Source organism: Embiotoca jacksoni, unplaced genomic scaffold (assembly GCF_022577435.1).
Source record: "Embiotoca jacksoni isolate LCO1_2020_lvr unplaced genomic scaffold, fEmbJac1.0.p SCAF_47, whole genome shotgun sequence".
NCBI lineage: Eukaryota > Metazoa > Chordata > Actinopteri > Embiotocidae > Embiotoca > Embiotoca jacksoni.
The window spans coordinates 1,094,569-1,115,819 of record NW_027185400.1 but is presented as its reverse complement, the minus strand read 5'-3'; the positions used below and the strand labels follow the sequence as shown (position 1 = coordinate 1,115,819).

The 21,251-nt window shown below is 44.8% G+C and overlaps 1 protein-coding gene across 1 annotated transcript; it reads left to right on the top strand.

Annotated features, from left to right (window-relative positions):
- Positions 1-335: 335 nt before the first annotated feature.
- Positions 336-18,840, top strand: LOC138210671 (uncharacterized). Its single transcript, XM_069169950.1, has 3 exons — positions 336-568; positions 12,994-13,046; positions 16,531-18,840. Exons 2-3 carry the CDS (start codon positions 13,015-13,017, stop codon positions 17,270-17,272), a joined length of 774 nt encoding a protein of 257 aa, XP_069026051.1. The 5' UTR covers positions 336-568; positions 12,994-13,014; the 3' UTR covers positions 17,273-18,840.
- Positions 18,841-21,251: the final 2,411 nt, after the last annotated feature.

Below are 21,251 nucleotides of genomic sequence, written 5' to 3'. Positions count from 1 at the left end.
TATTTTAACATCTTTAATATATAAACCTTGAGTTATGCTTTTTGCAAAGAACTTTGAATTTTGGAGTTTTGTTTGGGGGGAAAAAATGAAATTTAAAGACATCACGATGTGTTCTGGGAATTTATGGCAAAAACAAGCTTAAAGAATAATAATAAAAAAAAATATATATGATATATATTTGAGACTAAAACGTTGCTGCTATGCGATAACTTTTAGTTTTATTGTGAAAGTTGGAACCGGAAGCAGCTGCGGTGTGCAGCTCCTCGTGCTCCAGCAGCGTGCCTGACTAACTGGCGACCCATCAGCAGACCGCTGTTCACACAGGAGACATGGGACTGTGGAGTCACCGAGGGGGGGGGACTCTTCTCAGCGACTCGCCACAACAACTCCTGCCGAAGGAAGTCGCTTCAAACCGAACATGTTGACCGGAACCGCGACCTTTTTCACCCGAAGTTCTCATTTTTACTCACTTCAATAAAAACGCACCGGATGTGGAACAAGTGTAAATGACATTCGTGCATTTTTGATACCTGGGGGCAAAGTGCCACACCTTCGCTCAGCACGACAGGTAGGTTCAAACACTACTTTATCATGATTGAATCTTTAATGCTGATCTCTGCGTGTGGCTCACAAGAAAGAAGAAGAAGAAGAAAAAAAAAAAAAAAGCATCTCTAAATCAAACATTATAATTTATTTTATTTTATTTTTTTAAAGTGTAATTAAACGTGTTCACGCAGCTTTTGGCGGTTGTTGTGAGCAGCAGGTGGGTCAGCCATATGTCCGCCTCAAAGCAAAGCAAAAGTACAAAAACAAAGTTCAGGTCGGCTAAAGTATATTAAAGACTATGAATAAATAATAAAGGTAATATTTTGAGGAATTGGAGGCAGTTGAAGTGTGTACACCTGTTGTGCACATACGGCAAAGGTTGTTAAAACATTTCTAAAATATTATATGTTTATATATGAATGACTTATTTCTTTCTTTTTTTTTAAACTTCCCTTTAATGTGCTTCACCTCAGAGCTATAAACACCAACACATATAAAATTCAAAACGGGAAGCAAAGAATCTTCTTTATATATTATTATTATTATCGTCATTATTGTAGTTATATTTGTTTGGTTGACATCCGGTGAGTATAAAAACATCAATAAAAACATCCTTTAATACACCTGGAAACTGAACATTTTTCATTTAAAATGCTAAAATTCTCATAGTTGGGACTAAAAACATTTCAGGCTTGGCTTCGGATATTTAAAAAAAGAAAAGAAGATCAAACAGCTGATCGATTAGTTCAGAAAAAAAACAAAAACAATGCAATCAATAGAGAAAATGACGAGTCAAGCTAAAACTTTCCGTCACATCCTTGAGCGCAAGTTAATGAGTGAATGCAGAGCTGTTATTGGGGGAGGGGGGGTGTTTGTTCTTTGTTGGGGTGGAGGTGGAGGTGAAGGAGTGGTCATGATTGAGTTAACTAGGAGTCACGTACACGCCGGCCTTGGGCTGTGTTTGCACATCGAACCTCGGTGACCCGGCCGTCTGGTCCCAAACCGGTCGTTCGTCATCCGCGACCGCTCGCCGCTGATATCGGTGCGCGAGCAGCTGTTGGACACCAGCTCGTCTCTCCTACCTGCTGCGTAGCTGCAGGCAGGTGAGGGTTTTTTTGTTTTGGTTTTTTTGCCACATCATGACAGGTGATTTACACATAACGCTCAGATAAATAGCTAACCCCATTTAAATGATTTTGTTTTGCCTCACGTGGTAGGCCCCGCCCACCGGCAGCTTATTAAGACAAACCGAGGCATTAAAAGTGGATGCAAATACCGTTTGCCAAACGTCTGGTTCGCTTCGTGCCCGTCGCTGCACCTGCAGGACTCCACCTCAAACGGGATAGAAACACGGGAGCAGAGCTCTTGTTTACGCTGGAAAAGAGACGCGCAGGTAGCGTCGGTCAAGTTGGAATAACAGGAAAACCGGTTTCCTTTTAAAACCCGGCGAGCGTAACTGAAATAAAGAGCTTTTTACTGACACATTTATGGAAGTTAATGTCAGGAGGGAAGACGTCATCTATTTTTCCACCCTTGATTACATTTGCTGAGGCCCCGAATTTCTTATTTGTGATCATTTAACCATTTCATAAGGAAAAGAACTCAAGTTTTTTTTTTTACAAAGTTTATAAATATTGAAAAATGATATCGTAGTTTTTCGGCTGTAGGTCAGATGAACGAATTCATTTGAAGTCATTATTTTGGTCAATTAATCGACTGTACGGTCGATTCGATAACAAAACGCTGATTCAGCCAAACGGAAAAACCGCAACAGCTTTTTCAATCAGTAAAATCATGTTTGTTATTGAGCTAAAAAAACCAACAACTTAAATTAGAGGATTTGCTGCTTTTAATCACTTATGAAACAAATACTAGAGATGTTTTTCAAACTTTTCTGACGGGAATTCAGCGCAGACACGAAAGATGGAGAAATAATGGGTCAATTAATTCAACATTCAATCAACAGGAACTATTTTGTTTAATTTGTCTCATGAAGGGTTGCTGTGGTTAAATCAAGAAAACATGACAAATATTCTCCGACTCAAGCCGAAGTTTTTTGCTTTTTTTTTTTTTTAAAACATTTCTAGTAGTAAATAGATGAATTTAAGGTCAGTAGCAGTCCCAGTTTGGCCATTCATGACTTCAAACTCATAATATGCGAGGAGATCATCTTTAGAAATGCGTTTGAAAGCGTACCCTTCTTTTTTCTTTTTCTTTTTTTCCCCCTCTGCATCATTTATGGCTGCACTCTTCTCGGGCTCTTCGCAGGCTTGTTTACCTGCTAAAGTAGAATTCAGGGCTCCTGGGTCAGGAGGATCCACGGGAGGGAAAACAGCAGCACGTCTGTTTGCAGTGGGAGAGACGGGGGGAGGGAGGGGGAGGGAGGGGGAGGGATTATTGATAAGTGTGGGCTGCCGGGTAAGAGAGAGGAGACAGGACTTGTTTTCATCAAACTGCTGCCCAAGGCCGTCTGGGAAAGGGTGTTTGGACGCAGCGCATCGTGTTAAAGGCACAGAAACAGACTCTGAGCTTCATGTGACATGGAAATCTAAATGTTTCTCGATGAGACTTGAACGACTGATGACATGATAATTATACCGACTGTACACCGGCTCGGTTTAAACAGCGGCTGCGGGTGCATTCGCAAAATCAAATCGCCCGTTAACGAGGGCTGATGTTATACCATTTGGTTGCCGTGACAACTCGCCACGGACACACTCGCCTAATCTCACCTGGCTCATTCAAATCAGCTCCCTCGGCGTCCGCCTGTTAAAACGCTCAAACCGGAAGTTGTAGAGTTCTCTTAGTTTGGAGGAACGACTTCTTTCATCCAAGTCGATCAGTTTCTCGGGACTCTTCGGGACACACGTTAACTGCTCTACCCACAATATATGATATCATGATATATTATGGTACAATTGGCAGCTACCAGAATGAAACTTCCTCAGCGTGATTATTTTAAAATATCAAAGCTTGAAAGTTAAGGTGGTAAAATGGCCCTTTGTTCTCTCACTTTCTCACCCACATGGTGAAACTGCCAAACAGCGGATGACACCGCTGTCATAGTCGTCACTTCTTCTGCCGGCGAGGCAACATCACACTCATCCCGTCTCGATCTGGATCTCATGCAAAAAAAAAAAAAAAGAAAAGAAAATGCCTGCTCATGTTTTGGTTGTGAGTCAGTCTGTATCAGGACACGGGACACGTTCAGGCTCAGGACGCTGTGTAGGAAGCTCGCAATTTGGCAGCACTCTCTACACAAACACTTGTAAAACCTCATTTTGAAAAAAAAAAAAAAATACCGCAATTATAAAGGGAGTCCTTTTGGTCGAGGCGAGTCAGTGAAGTCTGTAAATGCAGCTGATTCAAATCTGTGTTGTTTTATCAGACAGTTGGAAAAAAAAAAATGCATTTCCTCCCAGAGGAGACGTAGAAAACTGTGATGCATCCATTAAATATGAATTAGGAACAAGACAGTTTCTAGTTTAGAAGATAGGCAGTGATGGTGAATTGGTCCACAGCTGCAGCTGATGGTTCAGAAATGGTTAAAAAAAAAAAAAAAATTTAAAATGTTAATATTTCCCAGAAACCAAAGTGACATCTTCAAAGGGTTTGTTTTGCCCAACTAATAATGCAAATTCATTTTACATCCATACCACAAAAAAAAAAAAAAAAAAAAAAAAAAGAGAAAAGCTGCAAATTCCCAAATTTTTTTGTCCGTTAAATTTAATAGAATTAAACTGAATGTCTCGTCAGGTTTAGACCGACTCTTTAAAAGCAGTTCCACTTCCTCTACTCTACGAATTAAAAAAACAAAAACAACTGTAATTAACTAAGATCCAGATCAAACATTGAAATTCAGTGCAGACGGAGAAAGAAAAAGGAAGAAGGATGAAGAACAAGAAACTGACGGATGTCAGACCTGTTAGCCCACTTCACCACCGCACCTTCCCCATGTCTACACATGAACATGATCTCCCTTCTCACTGTGTACACACACACACACACACAGCTGACCGACCCAGAGTAGGTGTCGAGATTGAAATTTAGACTTTCTAAATGTGACCCACAGCTTACATAAGCTGAGCTTCCCAGATGTCTGTCAGGTGACCGATCAGCGGCGTTGTTACGTCTGTGAGAGACTCTGCTTCTTTGTTGGAAAGTTCACCGGAGATCCTCCTTAGAAATGTTCCTCTCGGCGCCTCGGGCGACGGCTCCGGTACCGTCGGCAGACTGAGCCTTCGGCGAGCAGATGATGTTATTCAAGCTCTCCGTTTTTGTCTGGGAACCCTTCGTCCGCCTGTATTTGGTTTTATGTGGAATATTTGCACCCACGGTTGGACAGAGACGGTCGAGGATGGATTTCATCTTCCAGGAGCGCAACAAAAAAACAAACGGTATCAGATATGCAAGACTGAGGGAAGGTTATCTGAAGGAGGTTGTTGTTTGTTTGGAGGCCGTGTTCAAGGCTGCAGATCAAATCACTGCAGTGAATATCTCCGTTTCAAATGGCTGTTTTTGTTTTTTGTATATTTGCAGTTGAAGCTTAAATCTCTACAAATATGAAACACATTGGTGTTTATGTGGAAGTATTCAGAGTTATGGTTCACCAGATCTATTGGATCGTACCTTTTATTATACAGGTAAGAACCTTTATGATAAGACAGGACAAACATAAACTATCTGACAACAATTTAACTGGAAACAACCAGTTGTTCAAACTTGAAAATAATCCACCCAGTAGCACCTCACATCTTGTTAATTTAACAAATAATAAATAAGTAAATGATAAAAGTCCTCCGACCTGAACGACCACCTGGACAGTTAGCTCGGACAGCCTTCGCCTCCGTTCGGTTACTGTTCGACAGAAAGATCAGGGCTTCGCTTCAAATTAGAGCAGCCGTGTTGTCGACGTTTCCAGTAACTAGACGAGGTTGGCTCGTGCTCAGCGGTGATGCCGTCAGTGTAAAGCCAACAGCAGCGTTCGTCTGAGAGTCATGTTTTGTTGACCCGTCCGTCCACCCAGACCTCCTCCCCAAGAAGCAACGGCAACAAAACCAACCGAGCGGCGACCGTTCTGTCCAGAAGTCTTCGCTCTCGCGTCGAGAACAATCCCCCGGCCACGCGTATCGTTTTTAAACATTTAATTATCAATTTACTAATTCTACAGAGTTGCCATCGTTTCTTTTTGATAAAGTAGCTTGAGGAAAATAAATCGTATCTCATGTTGAGGTTGCCATCTGAAGGATGTGAACATTAGTCGTGGCTGAAAACTGCTGAACTGTTTCTTCCTTCTCAGAGCGTCTTCCGCTCGGGGACAAATATTTAATGACCGAAGCGAATGTTTAAAAAGTCATATAGCGACAACATTAAGACGAGACATCCTCCACCAACAACTTACAGGATCTTCATCGGTTATTTATAACTTCCTTTTCTAAATGTTTAAATTGAATAAGGATTTGTTTTGAGGGTTGGAAAGGATTCAGATTAGATTAGTTGCCATCAAACCATAATACCTGAAATAAATTGTATAGACGTTTAATTAAACCATCATTCAGTTTGGCTAAAGATAGAAGTGAAACCGTCTTTAATAATGTATTAATCACATTCCCACGAGTAGTTCAGGTTCCCAGATTCCTCTAAAATATGGCCTCATGCATATTTATTCTCAATTTAATGAGAAGGAGTCACTTTTTCAATTCTGGTAATAAAAACCCTTCATTCAGTATTATGATGAAAATAACCCTTCCACTCACACACACACACACACACACAATAACTCCTGTTTCCAAACAAAGCTCTTAGCAGGTGAAAATCACCTCCAACTGGACTCCCTCCAGAGGGCAAATTATTTTAAGCCTTATCCTTCCGGAAGACATTTTCCGCCTGCAGCAATCGCTCACGAACGTCCCCGACCGGCAGATCTGCGGGTATCCCCCAGATTTCAATCCATTCCACATTTAGGGGACATTTACTCTACAGCGACCTGACTTTTATTGCACCTGTTTCTCCGAAATGAAATGTTTCAATTTCCTCCGAAGAAAACTCAGAAAGCGAAAAAGAACGGGAACCCGGCCAAGCTGCCAGCACTGAAATATCTCTCCCCTTCAGTAATCGTCCCGCCATCTTCTCCATCATAAAAAAACAGGGGCAATATATAATATATTGAATGGCACAGGGAGCAGATAAAGCACGATTATTGCCAGCCAACAATGGCCAATTTCTGAATGAATGATAGTCATTTGATGCACAGATTGAATCCTTGATCTCATTACGAGTTTGGAAAGTCTCCAGGCGAACGACGTGATTGGTCATTTGGATGCTCCGATGTGAATCTCAGTCGGCTGCCGTCGGCTACGGTGAAGTCTGCGGGAGGTTTTGGAGGCGGACGGAAAAGCCTGACGACTGACGGGTCTGCAGCTCGGCTCAGACGCCGTCATGAATCCTCCGATCTACGTTGATCCGAGTTATGATGTGACGTTCTGGGTTGCAGTCACAGAAAATTCAATTACAAGAACTAAAGAAGACATTTTATTCGTCGTTATCTTCCCGTCTTGCGCTGCTCAACTTCTTTGATTTAACGTTAAAATACATCAAAATGAGGAATAGGAATAAGAAAAAGGACATCACAGTATTAAAAGTGTTACATGGAATAGTTCCTTTTATAGAAAATGTATTCTATAATTCATATTATTAAATAGTTACTAATGTATTCATTTGGAAACAGGATTATAATGTTGGAACCAATTAAGATGTCGCTAATTATAACCGATAACTTTTGTATTTAAATTTTTAACACCACGTGTTTTGTACTTACTACTCATCACGTGTTTTGGAATCAAAAATGTAATCTGAAAATGCGCCTTGAATTTGTAGATTAACAGGTACAATAATTATTTCGTAAATATCGATAAAAATCCATTTATAAAATAGAAGTAATTAAACCCGCAGTAAACAACGTGGACATATTACTTGTTACGGCAAAACAGTTTTTCTGGAGGAGCAGCTGAACATTTTTGCACCTTTTAGCTTTTTTTTTTGCTTCGATGCTTTTATGGTGGCACAATTTAATACCAAAAAATTGGTACCAAATGTTGATACCTCGGCTAACTGGCATCTACCGATAGCATGCGAGGCATTTGGGGAACATCTGTAAATTTGAGTGCCTGCTGATGGCGTCTATTTTTTGGCGTTAAGGTAATGTTGGCGTTGGATTGTAGCATGATTGTACCATCATGTAATGAATAATTGAAATTGGAATAAAAAATAAAAGAAGCATCGATCAGGAACTGGTGTCAAAGTCAAGTCTCGCTTGCAGAACTCGTAACTCCACGAAGAGGTGTTTCAGTTTCAGATTAATCCTAAAACACACAGTGGACGAGGGGACTTCACTGCACTCGTAGTCAACTCCCTTGTTGTTCCACTTCTTCACGCGCGTCTTTTGTTATTTACTCTGCAAACACAGCGAGGCAAGTAGACACACCGGAGGCAGAGCATCCATCAGGCTGCCGTGTCAGCGAGGGTTCGTCTTGTCATTTCCTTCAAGCGGCGTCGTCTTTGACTTTTAACGCTGGTAACGCTGACCAGCAGCAGAGTGGTGAGCCCGAGGCAGGTAACGCTGCCATCACATCGGCAGCGCTCACGCAAACCCCACAACCGGGTTGTTGTTGTTGGTTTTTTGCCTTGCAAATCTGCAGCCTAATTCCATCCCGATGCAAACCAGCTTTTTCCGACCCAGTCAGCCAGCCATTAGTCAGCCTGTGTGACGGAGTGTCCTCGCTGCATTAGATGTCCAGCGTACGCCCGACTATAAATTATACATTTCTGCTCGCAAGACAGAAATAGTTTTTGTGAAGCTTTTGATTAAACCAGTTTTTAAATTTCTTTACCAGCTATTTCACCAGAGATTATTTATTTGAAACTTTAAACTTCGCATCACTGACACTTAAAGTTTAGTGTGGCCTGTTATAAAACTCAAACATAAACAGTCAAGAACCCAGTAAACATTCAGCGGTGAAGAAAAAGCTACAAAATTAAGATTTTCAAAATAAAATGCATGTAATTTTCCGTTCTCTGAAGTTTCCCCGATTCATATCTGGAACAGCGAGTGAACCGAAGTCCTCCACATGTGAAAATGTTTGCTATTCATTCCAGTGCCGCCATAGATTAACCGCTCGTGTTCAGTTTTATTGAACACAACTTTGTTTTGCAGCTTTTCCAGAGGTTCGTGAATTCTCAGGATTTCACACACGAGTGGAAATCACGAGATTGACTTCAGGGGCCAAATCTTCTCCAAAAGGTCATCTTGTGCCGTCTTTTCGACGGCGCACTTTCATTTGATCTCTTTGTAGCCATCTTAACATTGTGACTAATGGATTTTTTTTTTTTTTGCTTTAATCAGCAGGTTGAGCAAAAATAGTTCTGAAGCAAAAAAAAAACAAAAAAACATAAGCTTGATGAACATTTGAGGAAATACATAATGCTCATTTTAATGTGCTAAACTGTATAGGAGACTTTCTCTCCCTGTAGTGTTTGTTCTCAGTTTATCTTTATATGCAGCAAAGAGTAATTATTCATTATTTGTGCATTAGGAAAAATACCTTCTCTATTAAAATTACTTTAGGGAACTGAGACTTCAGCTGAACTGATCAGTCAGTTAAATTGATCAACATGATGAATCTGCAACTTTTAATTACTTAAGGAAAGAAAAATGCCTACAAATCACCAGTTGCAGCTCCTCATATGTGATTAATTTATTAGTTATCTGTGATAATAAATTTAATACATTTAGGCTTTGGCAAAACAAGCATTTCTAAGCTGAGTGCAATGGAAAAATATTCTCTTTTGATATTTTATAAATCAAATCGTCCAGAAAAATGAAGAACCAGAAAAACAATTGGCAGATTCATTGATATGGAAAGTCTTACGACTAAAGTTGTAAAAGTCATCAAATCTTTTTTATTTAGTTGCACTAATGCAAGAAGTTTATACTAATTTCTAAAAAACCACCGACAGCACTCGCAACACAATAGATAACAGACAATCTGTCAGTGTTTGTAATCTGGAGGGAAAACATGGTGCCAGGAAGGAGCTGAACTTATTCATGCTCATATTTAATTCATAACAATTCAGTCAGAGACAGTTATGTCAAAGGTTTTAGGATCGTTTATTGTAACAAATAGATGGGATTGGGCAGAGCAGGCTCGGAGTTTGAGGATGGCTGAAACACTCTTGAGGCAAAGCACATTAAAACAGCCCCAAGGGTGTACAGAGCAGAAAGCAGCAGACACGTATCACGGAGATACGGAATATACATAATGCACGAGGAAAGAAATGCCACTGCACAACAAGAAAACAGGAGGAGGAGGAGGAAGCCGGTGGCGGTGGGTTTAGGGTGGGTGGGTGGGTGGGGAGAGAAATCTGCATATCCAGCAGCCTGAGCAATCAGAGGATTGAGAGTTGGAGCTCGTCAGGCGATTATTGACCCGCTCGAATGTGACTGGTGATTGTAAAAAAAAAAAAAAAAGGAAAAGTTGGCCGATAGTGAACTTCAGCGCTCTGCGAGGCTCCATTAATGTGATAGCTTCCCGAAGCCCGCTGGGAAATTACCTCCTCCCTTACACCCCTCCTGGAAGATAAGGGACACTTCAGCCGCCCGCCGGAGAAACAGTGTGTGAAGCAGAGTCATCTATTTAAAGATGTCGAACTGTCGAACCACCTCTTTAAATGGCGCTCGGCGTGGTGCACCCCGTTGGCTTTTTTTTTCCACAAGCAGCTGCGATTTCCAGTGAAAAATGTCCACGGATGTGTCGGGGGAGGAGCGGGGGGGGGGGGGGGGTGGAGATTCACTCCAGCCAGGTTGCAGTCGAGCCCACCTCAAACCTCGAGAGGCTGTTTCTATGAATTGAATACAGAGGGCTCTCGGAGACGAGAGGATGCTGCTCGGCAACGACACCCACCTCCGGCTCTGGACTCTTTTTACGTCTCTGCACACAGCAGCAGACCTGTAGGACGATAATTAGACGTCTTGGGAGAGCCAAGTCAGGCTTTGTTGCTTTTCCACAAATAATACAACAACAAAAATACAAAATAAAAAGTGACCTGGTCACAACATTCAGCGTTTGAGCCGTGAGCCTTGTTTGTAAGACATCTTGTGCTGCTCTATAAAATCAGCAGACCCTTCAGGTTTTATTTGCTTTTAAATCGATGTCAACACGAGGAGCTGGTCTCGTGCATTTGTCAAACACATCAATCACCCAAGCTGAGCCCACCTGGACCTTTTTAGCTTGTCCCTCCCGAGGCCTTCGCAGGAAGACGTACGATGTCCCCCAGCGACTAAGACCTCTTACATCATAACAACCAGCTCGAAAAAATAAAAACATACAGTAAGAACAGATACAAATGGTCGCCAGGGCTGTGGCACTTTCTATAAATCATAGTGGTTTTAATAAATGAGGCTGTGTTTTCCTAATGGTCAACAAATCTCATGGCACGACCCAACAAGAACAGTAAATTGATCCTTCTGCACCTTAAGAGCTCCTCTGAATACAGGAGGCCCGTGAAGTCACGTCATTAGAGCGACGACTCTCCGCTGGTTTTCTTCCATACGTCTGCCGTTCCCGCTAAAATAATTCGATCCCCCAACTCGCGGTTGCTGCTCATACTCTCTCTTTTTGACCATCTGCGACATCTGTTCATATCCGCCCTCATATACTGTCTGTCATACTAGAGTATTCCACCAGGGGGCAGCGCACCGGAGAATTAAAGGATATAGTGAACTTGTACATTTCCATGACGTAAACAATAAGAATGGCGACTTTACTGTATTATTTGGTGGGAAATTGTTCTTGGTGGAACAGGGATTGATATTATTGCTCAACTTGCTCCATCGGCACCGTGTCCATTTGTTTCCACATCTGCTCTGATCTCACGCTGTCGTCACGGCGGCGGCGGCGTCCTACAGATGCCGATAATTCAGAGATGCCGTGATGCCCGCTGACCCCGTCACATCCCTGTACTGCTGCTTCACCGCCCCCTGCCGTGCTTTTGCGTGCTGTGTTTTTTGAGGACGTGCTCCACCAATGCTCCAAACAGATGTAAAGACTTCAAAGTGAAAGATGCGAGAGGGAGAACAAATAGGGAGCTTTTACTCACCGGCTGAAGGCTTCCATACAAAAAAAAACAGGAAGACGGGCAAGAAAAAGCTCCGGAGTCAAATCCAACTGGGAAGGTCCGACCAAGAAAACAAACCAGCTCACAAACTGACGACTAAATATTATGCTTACGAGTGACTTGATCAAACAATATGGCATCATACTAAGTGAAAGAGTAGGAGTATATATACAGTGATTGCAGAGTGGCAGCAGCTGGGGCGGACCGGGGGGGAGGGGGGGCAGGAGAGAGACTGAGGACCTCTAGTGGTTTGGAGGGAGCGATACAGGGAACCCATGCAAGAACAGAAAAAGGCTCCACAGCGACGACACTCACCAAGTTTGAAGCAGATAAATATACGTACGGACAGAAAGACAGAAAGACAAAGACAGAAAGACAGAAAGACAAAGACGGCGAGCGTTAATTGTTTTCCGCCGTCTGACGTGTTTTGTTGAGATTTATTGAGAAAAATATAGAATAAGAGGATTTGTAATGAGGAGACGCTGCATCCAAAGCAACATGGTGATGAGTCTGTTTACAACGTGGATCTGCTTCACTCATATCTTCTGTCACCTCTCAGACTCGTCTTATTCCACTCTGATTCAACTTTAGGTAAAAACAATAAAGTCCTTCATGGTCGGAGAGTTAAGGTTCAGATGAGAAACTGTTTTGTCTGATGGACACACGTCCTTCCTGTCGTCCCACAAAGAGACGCCGTGTCCTCCAGCTCTGTCGATCTCTCTCTCTCTCTCTCTCTCTCTCTCCTTCGCTTTCACACAAACCCCATTCAAGACTCGGTGATTAATTATTTACCCGGGCAATGAAATGCCAAAGCCTCGAGAAACACACCACCAGGAGAGAAAAAGGTCACACCCGTCCCGCACGTAGATACGCGACTCTTCGACGCGCACAACGGTGATGGATGGCAATAACATCTTTATCGGCGCTTCAGGCGGACGGGAGTTTTCATCCTCGCGTCCAAACACCGACGAGAACCAAGGGCGAGGCAAAAAAATAAAATAAAAACTTTGACTGATGAGGTGAAATCTCACAGGAAAAAAAACAAAAAAAACAACCCTCATTTAGAAAGCGCTCGCATGTCAGAGGTGGTGAACCGTGATCGATCGCTGCCGTCCAGCTCGCTGTAACCTTTCCTTGATGAGGGAAAATGTCGCACACTGAAAAGGATGCTTTTGGGAGATTTTGTCTGCGTCGTTTAGTCCAAGTTTGTTTTGTTTCCCCCCCCGTGTGTGTGTGTGATTGAAGTTTAATTGCTTTGTTCGTGTCCCTCCTCAGCTCCACGACACCGACGGCCAAATGGGGTGCCAATGCTGCCGGATGATAAAATGGTGAGAAGTGTTCCCGTCACAACGCCGACACTTATCTCTCCCGATCAAGTCAAAGTCACTTCTCCAGGTTGTTCTGCAACACGCCGCGGCATCGACAGCAATCCAAATAAACCGAGAACACGGAGAAAGAACAGATATACACGCACATATCGATATACAGGCTGATATATTGGTGTCTGAAGAACAACAATAGAGACTCTGGAGATAAACTAAATTATACAAATTTGAAGAATATGACGTAGGAAGACGTCAAGCTGCTTTCAATCACTAGTTTCCGTTCATTTAAAGCCTCCATTCACTGAAATTAGTATTTTTTTATCTTTTATTTGGAGGAATTTTTTGCTGTTTCCAGCTTTATGTTTCAAGGCTCTGTTATTCAGGATGTAAACGTTACGCAGCAGCTCCACTTTTCACTGAGACCTCGTTGTCAACAGTTTTCATTGATTTCTGTGGATTATAATAATAATAATAATAATAATAATAATAATAATCTGGCCTCGTTTCATGCAGGTGGTGAGAGCTCCATTTGTAAAACGTCGGCACCGCGAGCCTCACGTGGGCTCCGAGCACAAACCGGGAGTCAATATGTCGACAGCCATCACCCTTGGTTACTGTGTTTCTTGGGAGTACTGTCTGTTCATTAAAAGCCTTCGAGGCGTCGTTGTCGGGGGCTCGACGCCGCTGAGGAGACAGAACACGGCCGGGAAACGGGATTTTGATTGCGGATTAATGAAAGGGCGCGCTGTGATTCGCATACCGGAGTCGTAATCCCCCCCCCCACCTCCCTCCACGCTGCTTTTCCTTTTCTTTTTTTACTTCCCCATGTCAAAGGCACACGCGTGAACGTTTGCGACACGCACACATACCTCCCTAATTGTCTGGAGTGTCACATTTCTGGGATTAAGCTCGTGGCTCGAGGGCTCGGCCGGCCGTGCCCGCAGGTTACCGGGTCAACGGTACCGCCGGGCCGACACCCGCGCAGAACAACTGGTCGCGCCAGGTGGAGCTTATTCGTTCGCCGCTAATCCTTCAAGAGGTTCACGTTTTATTGCCCACCGTTAACAGATCAGAGCAGCTGATTTCACTGCATGTTTAATATCCACCATTTCCTTCTTTTGGACCGCGCGTCGCAGCTGTTACGTTCCTCCCGAGAAAAAAACCCGACTTCGGAGGACAAAGCGCCCTTCGCACGGAAAACAAACATTAGGATGTTCATCGCAGGTCTGACGGCGTCGGCGGCAGAAAATCCATCCGCGACTATTGCGTTTCATAACAGATGCAATCGGCTTAAATCTCTGCAGAACAGGAGGCGAGTTGGTATTGCGGTCACATCGGGGAGGTTTTTAAACGATCGGAGGAGTCTCCTTTATCTCAATTATCACCTGACTGGACCCGAGCGCTGTTTGGAAGTACAAAGAGACCAAAATCATGTTTTGCATAATCGTGAGAGTTGTTGCCCTTCGATTAGGGACGGGACGCCCCTCCTGAAAGACGTCGGATCCTGTGTGAAACCGAAAGGTCTTCCATTTAAAAAGTTGTTCGTCTCCCCTGCGCTGTTACTTCGATCCCTCGTTCTCTCTGGCTCCGCCGTCGCGGACTATCAATATAGCGTACTATCGCATTGTGTTATTTGAATCGTGTATTAAAATCCCGACAGCCCTTATGCAAAGGAGCGACTTTCAGGTGGAAGAAACTGAATAAGCACAGAAGGGGAAATCCTCCCGAAGGGCCGAAAGCAGGAACTCCCGACAAGTCAACCGCAGCAGCTTGTATGCAAAACTCGTCCAAGTTGCTGCTTCTCGTCTTCCATCAGCTGTTTGGTTTAGACCTGATAACCAGACAAACACCCAAACACAACACAATCCCCTCCTGACGTACGCCTGAAGCGCGGCTGCTCGTCCACTTCAGGAAGAAACCAAAGCAGAAAAAAAAAAATTGGGCCTTTACAGAACAGCAGCCTCCTGAAAATACAGTTTCATTTCCCCACCAAGCTTTCCGTGAAACACCTTTTATTTTCCTTCATAAAACACCTCGCGTGTCTCTCACTCTCGTGAAAGCGCCTCAGGTTTCACCGCCCGGCGCTGCCGGGGAACCTGCGAGATGGGAAACATTCATTTTCTCAGCTGAGAGAGGAGACCGAAGGAAAAGGAAGCGGGGTGAGAGGTCATCCCGCCGGACGAGGAGGCTGCGTGGGAGACTTTTGCGTGTCTGCTTGGCAGAAGAGGAAAGTCGTTATTGAATCAATCGATTCGTGTGAAAGTTATCGTCTTAATGCTCAGGACTCGCTATGAGTTCACGGATAGTGAAGAGAGGGAGGTGAAGCCACTCGAGGAAGAAGATAGAAAGGCGGAAAAAAAACAAGCTCAAAGGGAGGAGACGCTCAAATCAAAGAGAAGTCAAGTGCAAAGTCAGAGTAGAAGGAGACGGGAGGAGGACGGTGCTGTGGACGTGTGAGATGGAGGACAAAACAGGCGAAATAAAAAATAAAAAGATAGGCGTGAGGAACATGAGGCGCTCGCAGCAGGCGATGTCTGACAGCCTGTTACTCCGTCTCCAAAATAAAGCCCCCCCCCGCCCCGCTAACACCTGCAACACCCGCTGAGGTGTGTGATGTCGCGTCCTTGAAGGGAAACCTTTCAGAGCGGAGGTGTCGGACAGTCGTCACAGCCTGCGAGGGGCGGGGCTTAAATTAATCACAATTAGTCTCAGACCTTCATGTCGACCTCGAGCGTCCCGCCAGGAGTCGGGACGACATCAACAAATCTCTGGCGGCGCGCGCGCGGCGGCCTGGGATTTTCACAATAAAAGACTCAGAGAAACACCGAAAATAGTTATTTGACGATTTAACAAAAGGTGAATTTATTGTTATGTATTTATATTCCTTTAAACACCTTCGCGTGCCGGCTAACGCTCGGAAAGAAAAAAACAATCACTTACTTTCTTAGCGTTCGGTTTGGTTGGTAAAGACAACGGAGATTCCTGAAAGAGTTGACCCGACTCCAAACATCAGCGTTCGTTTCACTCACCGTCTTTGTTACCCGCATGACTTGTTCTTGTTCCTCCTCTAAAAAGGAGCAACAAAAAAAAAGACCCACTGGAAGTAAAAGTCGATATTTAGAAGCAGAGAGAAGAGTGCAGTCGGGCCCCGAGTACCTTTCTCTTCCTCCGACACTCTGAATAATATATCTGACATTCACATGAGCAAACATCAGCAGCGCCGCAGCTCGATGCGGTTTGTGTAAACATCAAGTCCGCTCGCCGAGGAGCATCGAGGTGCACGACGAAACACCCTCGTAGCTGTCGGCAGTGATCCAGGAAAAAGAGTGGAGATCTTCTGGGAGTCAGAAAGATGTTGTAGATTTGATCAGTACTACTTGTTACGCGGCTTTTATCCGTTCACGCGGAACCACAACTTGACAAGTACTCGGAGTTTGATTCGTGGTCTTTGAGTCGAGCAGTAACGTGTCCGTCTGATCTCCCGCAGCTACATCTACGACCCCTCTGTGGCGGTGGACGGGAGGAAGGCCGACGGCGCGGTCACCTCGCTCTACCAGCCCCACCCCCGCCCGGGCGGCGTCCCCGCCCGCGACCCGCTCGGCGGCCACGGCAAGCAGAAGCAGGGCTTCCACAACCTGGGCTACAGCAAGTCCAGCGACAGCACGCTCAGGCTGGAGGTTGACAACAACCACGTCAACCACAAGCTGCACGCCGCGCCGCCGCCCGGCAGGGAGCTGCACCGGCAGGGCGGCGCGCCGTACATCATCCAGCCGGAAGCCGTCGGGCCGCGGTGGGCGATGCGCGACATCGGTCCGAGTCAGGTGCCCGTTTACCCGGACATACGGGAGTACGAGAACCGGCAGGCGACGGGGAACGGGTGGGACGGCCGCGTCGCCGAGCGCGAGGTCGACGGCAAAAGCCCGCCGGCAGACGAGACCGACGAGGGCGTCGGCGGGACGCCGGAGTACCCGTGCGACACGGGGGACGAGGGCAGCGTCCTGTCGGCGGACGTCCACACCAGCACCACCAGCTTGTCCTCGGCCGACACCAAGGACGAGCTCGCGCTGCCAAAGACGCCGGACGTTTCCACGGAGGGGAGCGGGATCTCTGTGACGCTGAAGAGCGAGGAGGAGGAGGAGCGGGAGGAGGTGCACAGCGTCACGGACTCGATGGTCGCCGAGGCTCTCGCCGCTCTGGAAGCCGCCACCGCCGGGGAGGACTACGAGTGACGGACCGTCGCGCTCTGCAGACTCGAAACTTCACCACGTTCTGAACAATAACGCTTTTCATCAAAAGGAGATGGAATCAGTGAAGGAACGCTCTGTTGTTTACACACACACACACACAAATAACATTTATTTTGGAACTCTTGGATATTATTTTGAATGTGGTTCCGCCGACAGAAGACGATTATCCGCCTCGTGAAGGAGGCTACATTTCTCACGCCGCGAGCATCGAGCCGCGACTGAAGAGACATCAGCGCACAGACCGAGTGTCACGTAGTCTATTCGACATGCCACCTTAAACCTGCATGTTGCTCGCTCGCTGCTTCGCCACGTCCGTACGGCCCTCGTATACGTCCGTACGGCCCTCGTATACGTCCGTACGGCCCTCGTATACGTCCGTACGGCCCTCGTATACGTCCGTACGGCCCTCGTATACGTCCGTACGGCCCTCGTATACGTCCGTGCGGCCCTCGTATACGTCCGTGCGCCTCATGTTGCTTTTATCACATTGGGAGCACAGTGTTGCTCACGGTCGTCGCCATAAGCTTCCTATGGAGGAAAAGGTCATCGCATTACCTTTTTTTTTTTTTTTTTTTATACACTACTCGTGTTTTTGCTCCTATTTTGCGTTGTCTTGTTATTTATAAAATCTTAACAGATTTTTTGTTTTTGATTTATTGCGAGGAATTAAAACTGGACGTCGCTAACGAAGCGAAGCGGTTGATATTCGTCACTTATATCCGCTTGTGTGTCATCACTGATTTTTAGATCTGAATGAGTATTTCGATCTGCCTGGAAATTTGAAAAACGCCGTGTACACTCAAATATTATATTTTGAAGCAATGATTTTTGTTTTTCGGTTACAGGTCATTTCTGTACACATCGTTACTCCGTGAAAACCTTTTCAAGAAAATTTGGAAGCGCAAAGAAGCCTCTAATCTTCTGTGATATGCAAATCTGCAACCGCTGCAAAACTACTGTATATGTCTGGATATGTTTCTAAAACCGAAGTGATGTCCAAATAATTCTGGAGGTACAACATGCGTCCCGGAGGATTCCTGGTTTTGTGATGCCGAGTCGTCGTTTTTCCAGAACGGCCTGTGTTTTGTCAAACTTTCGGTAGTTTTGTCCAAAACCCTGCTGACACAAAAAGAACCTGCCGAGAAAACAAAGGTAATAATAACTATGATATAAATATAACAGACACAGCTGGACACCACCTAAGTTCCTGAACGTCTCTGGTCTGAGGTCAAATCACTGCTGACTAAATTCAACCGATTCACCCTCTTATCTCTGTTTGTTTCTCCGTCATTGGTCAGGCTTCCTGTTTCCAGTCCAGCCAGTGACTTTAGTTCTGCTCATGTGCCTGATAGTGAACTAACTGAGGCTTGACTATGCAAATGAAGAATAACAAATAAGTCTTCTTTTTTTTGGACGAGTATAAAGAGTTACTGTGAAATAAGCTGTTTGTTCAATGAAATTCTAATTTGTTTCACAGAAACTTCCCTTTTCAGTCGTCGTTTCCCTGCCAAATCATTTCTACTTATATTTGTATTGTAAAATAAAGAAAAAGTGCTTTAAATTGTGGCGTCGATACCTGCTTTGTCGTGGATTTTATAGTAAATAGGAAAAACAGACTTTGGCTAGTTGGCTAACATTTAGCCCTTAAGGAAGACGAACGGAAGTCGTGAGCTCGTGGTTACAACATTAATTTTAATATGTCACCCTTTTTTAAATAGTTTTTGGTGGGATCGTTGGTGTTGAGTGAAAATGTGGATGAAAGTTGTGGATGATTACGTTTTCTATTTTGTATTCTGACACGATGATACCGGAGTAAATGTAAGCGAGTCAGTGGATCCGGCGGGACACGAAGAGCTCGTTTCTAAGTGCTGCCTCTCTTCAGAAATAAGTACAATCCCACCGGGGGTTTAGGCGTTTTAAACGCAGCAGTTGGAGCCTCCGCCGGTGACGTCAGGGGCCCCCGGTGACGTCAGGGGCCCCCGGGGTCGCGGCTAATGAACACCTCTGGGTTTGTGAGTCTTGGAAACACCCACAACGGAAAAAACAACAACAACAACAAAAAAACATCCTGCTCAACTGACGGACTGACTGAGACTCGTCCTGGCTGTTTAATGTGCGTTTGCTGGCGTCTCTCTCGGCTCGGGAGGTGGAACCGAGCCCACGGAACCAGAATAGCTCTTTCTTTAGACATTTATCTCTTCATCTCACCCACCACCTTCCATCCTCTTCGCTCCTAATTGCTCTCGATTGCAGTGTGCTCTTTTCAAGCCTGAAACTCGCCTGTCTTTTTTTTTTTTTCAAAATCTATTTGTAAAAGATTTGCGTGTGTTTTGAACACTCTTTGGTCGAATAGCTTATAATTGCATGTTGTTGTTGTTGTTGTCGTTTTTTTACTTGTTTACCAGAATCTCTCGTGTCTTTTATATCTTTTCCACCTTCGACGTTTCACACGCACGAGTTGAGTTTCAAACATCACCGCGAAAACCGCATGAGGCCGGAGACGGTTACATGTCACACGCAGCAGGCCGTCACGCAGCGGGGGGGGGGGGGGGGGGGGGGGGGGCATCCAATGTGCACCGAGGCCCGAACGCATCCGCAGTTCAGTCACAGCTCTGATCCAAAAACATCTCGGAGGGAGGGAACAAGGACGGATGTGTCTCTCTCAAGGGGGCCGTTGTGTTTTTATTTTTACTTTCCACCCCCATGATGGACAACACAACTTGTGGATACAGTGGGTGGCTGTTCGGTCTGGAGCTCGCGGGGAAATCACAAGCTGAGGCACAAACAAACACACGGCCAAACCACAAAGGAAGCAAACCACTTCAACAACCTTCTTTCATGCATCTCGTCTCGACGATGTCGTTTTAAGTCAATAATTAGCTCTTTTATTAGAATTAGCTCTTTTCCTGATGGAGTTCTGAATGTACGTCCTCGTCTTTGCAGCATTAAGTCACACCTGCACGGGACACCGTCACCGGGATTGTCTCGTCCAAATGAGAGGAGAATATTTTCATATATTTACGAACAGAATCTCCTTCATCAAACCTGTGACTCATCTTTTCATCAATGCATCATTTCACGACGAGCTCGCCTCGTGCGTCACCAGATTACTTTGATCCTTTCAATCAGCTGGAGGAGACACGGAAACAAAGATTATGTGTACAGGCACATAAATAACAGCTGGGATACAAGCTTTTTCTTTTTTCTTTTTAGCGCAAACAATGAAATGTTGAGAAAAGCTTTTCATGCAACAAAGAGTTGAGGTCCGTGTCGGGGTGCAGCTTTTATGAATAAGCTCATTAATAATTTGTCAGTTTTCGATCAGCACCACTCGCATCTCAAAATTCACACAAAAACCTGCAGATGTTGACGTTGTCTTGCAGGTTTTATAAAAAAAAAAAATATATATATATATATATATATATATATATCAAACTTTCAGTCTTCGTACCTTCAGCGTAGCAAATGCTTAACAAAAGGAAGATCTCAGGAGTCCATGATGACGTCAGATGGAGCACACCTGTGGGTTCACCTGCAAGCACACGTCAGAGGGGTAAATAAAAACATACAATAAGTAAGCCTCTGTGTTTCTGTGGAGCTTCTCGTGCATTTGACCCACGGCAGCGACGACTGCGCACCACACCTCCTCGTGTGCCTTCGTGGAGAGGCACGTTCGTCCTCCGTTCGATGCCGTGAGCCGAGAGCTGCGGCTTTCCAAACAGTTTGAACAGGAAGTGACAGAAAACACGACTGTAAGAGCTCAATCTGAAATCCGTCATCAGAACAGAACGCATCAGTTTTAACAACACTTTCTCTGCGCGGCGGGAATAAAGCGCCGTACAAAGGAGCACGGTGATATTTGGGCTTGAAATGGTTCAATAACCACATTTCCCCACCGGTCAAACATTTACCCCCTCGAAGGTCTCGTCTCCTTTCCAGCTGGAAGGTCTTAATGATTATT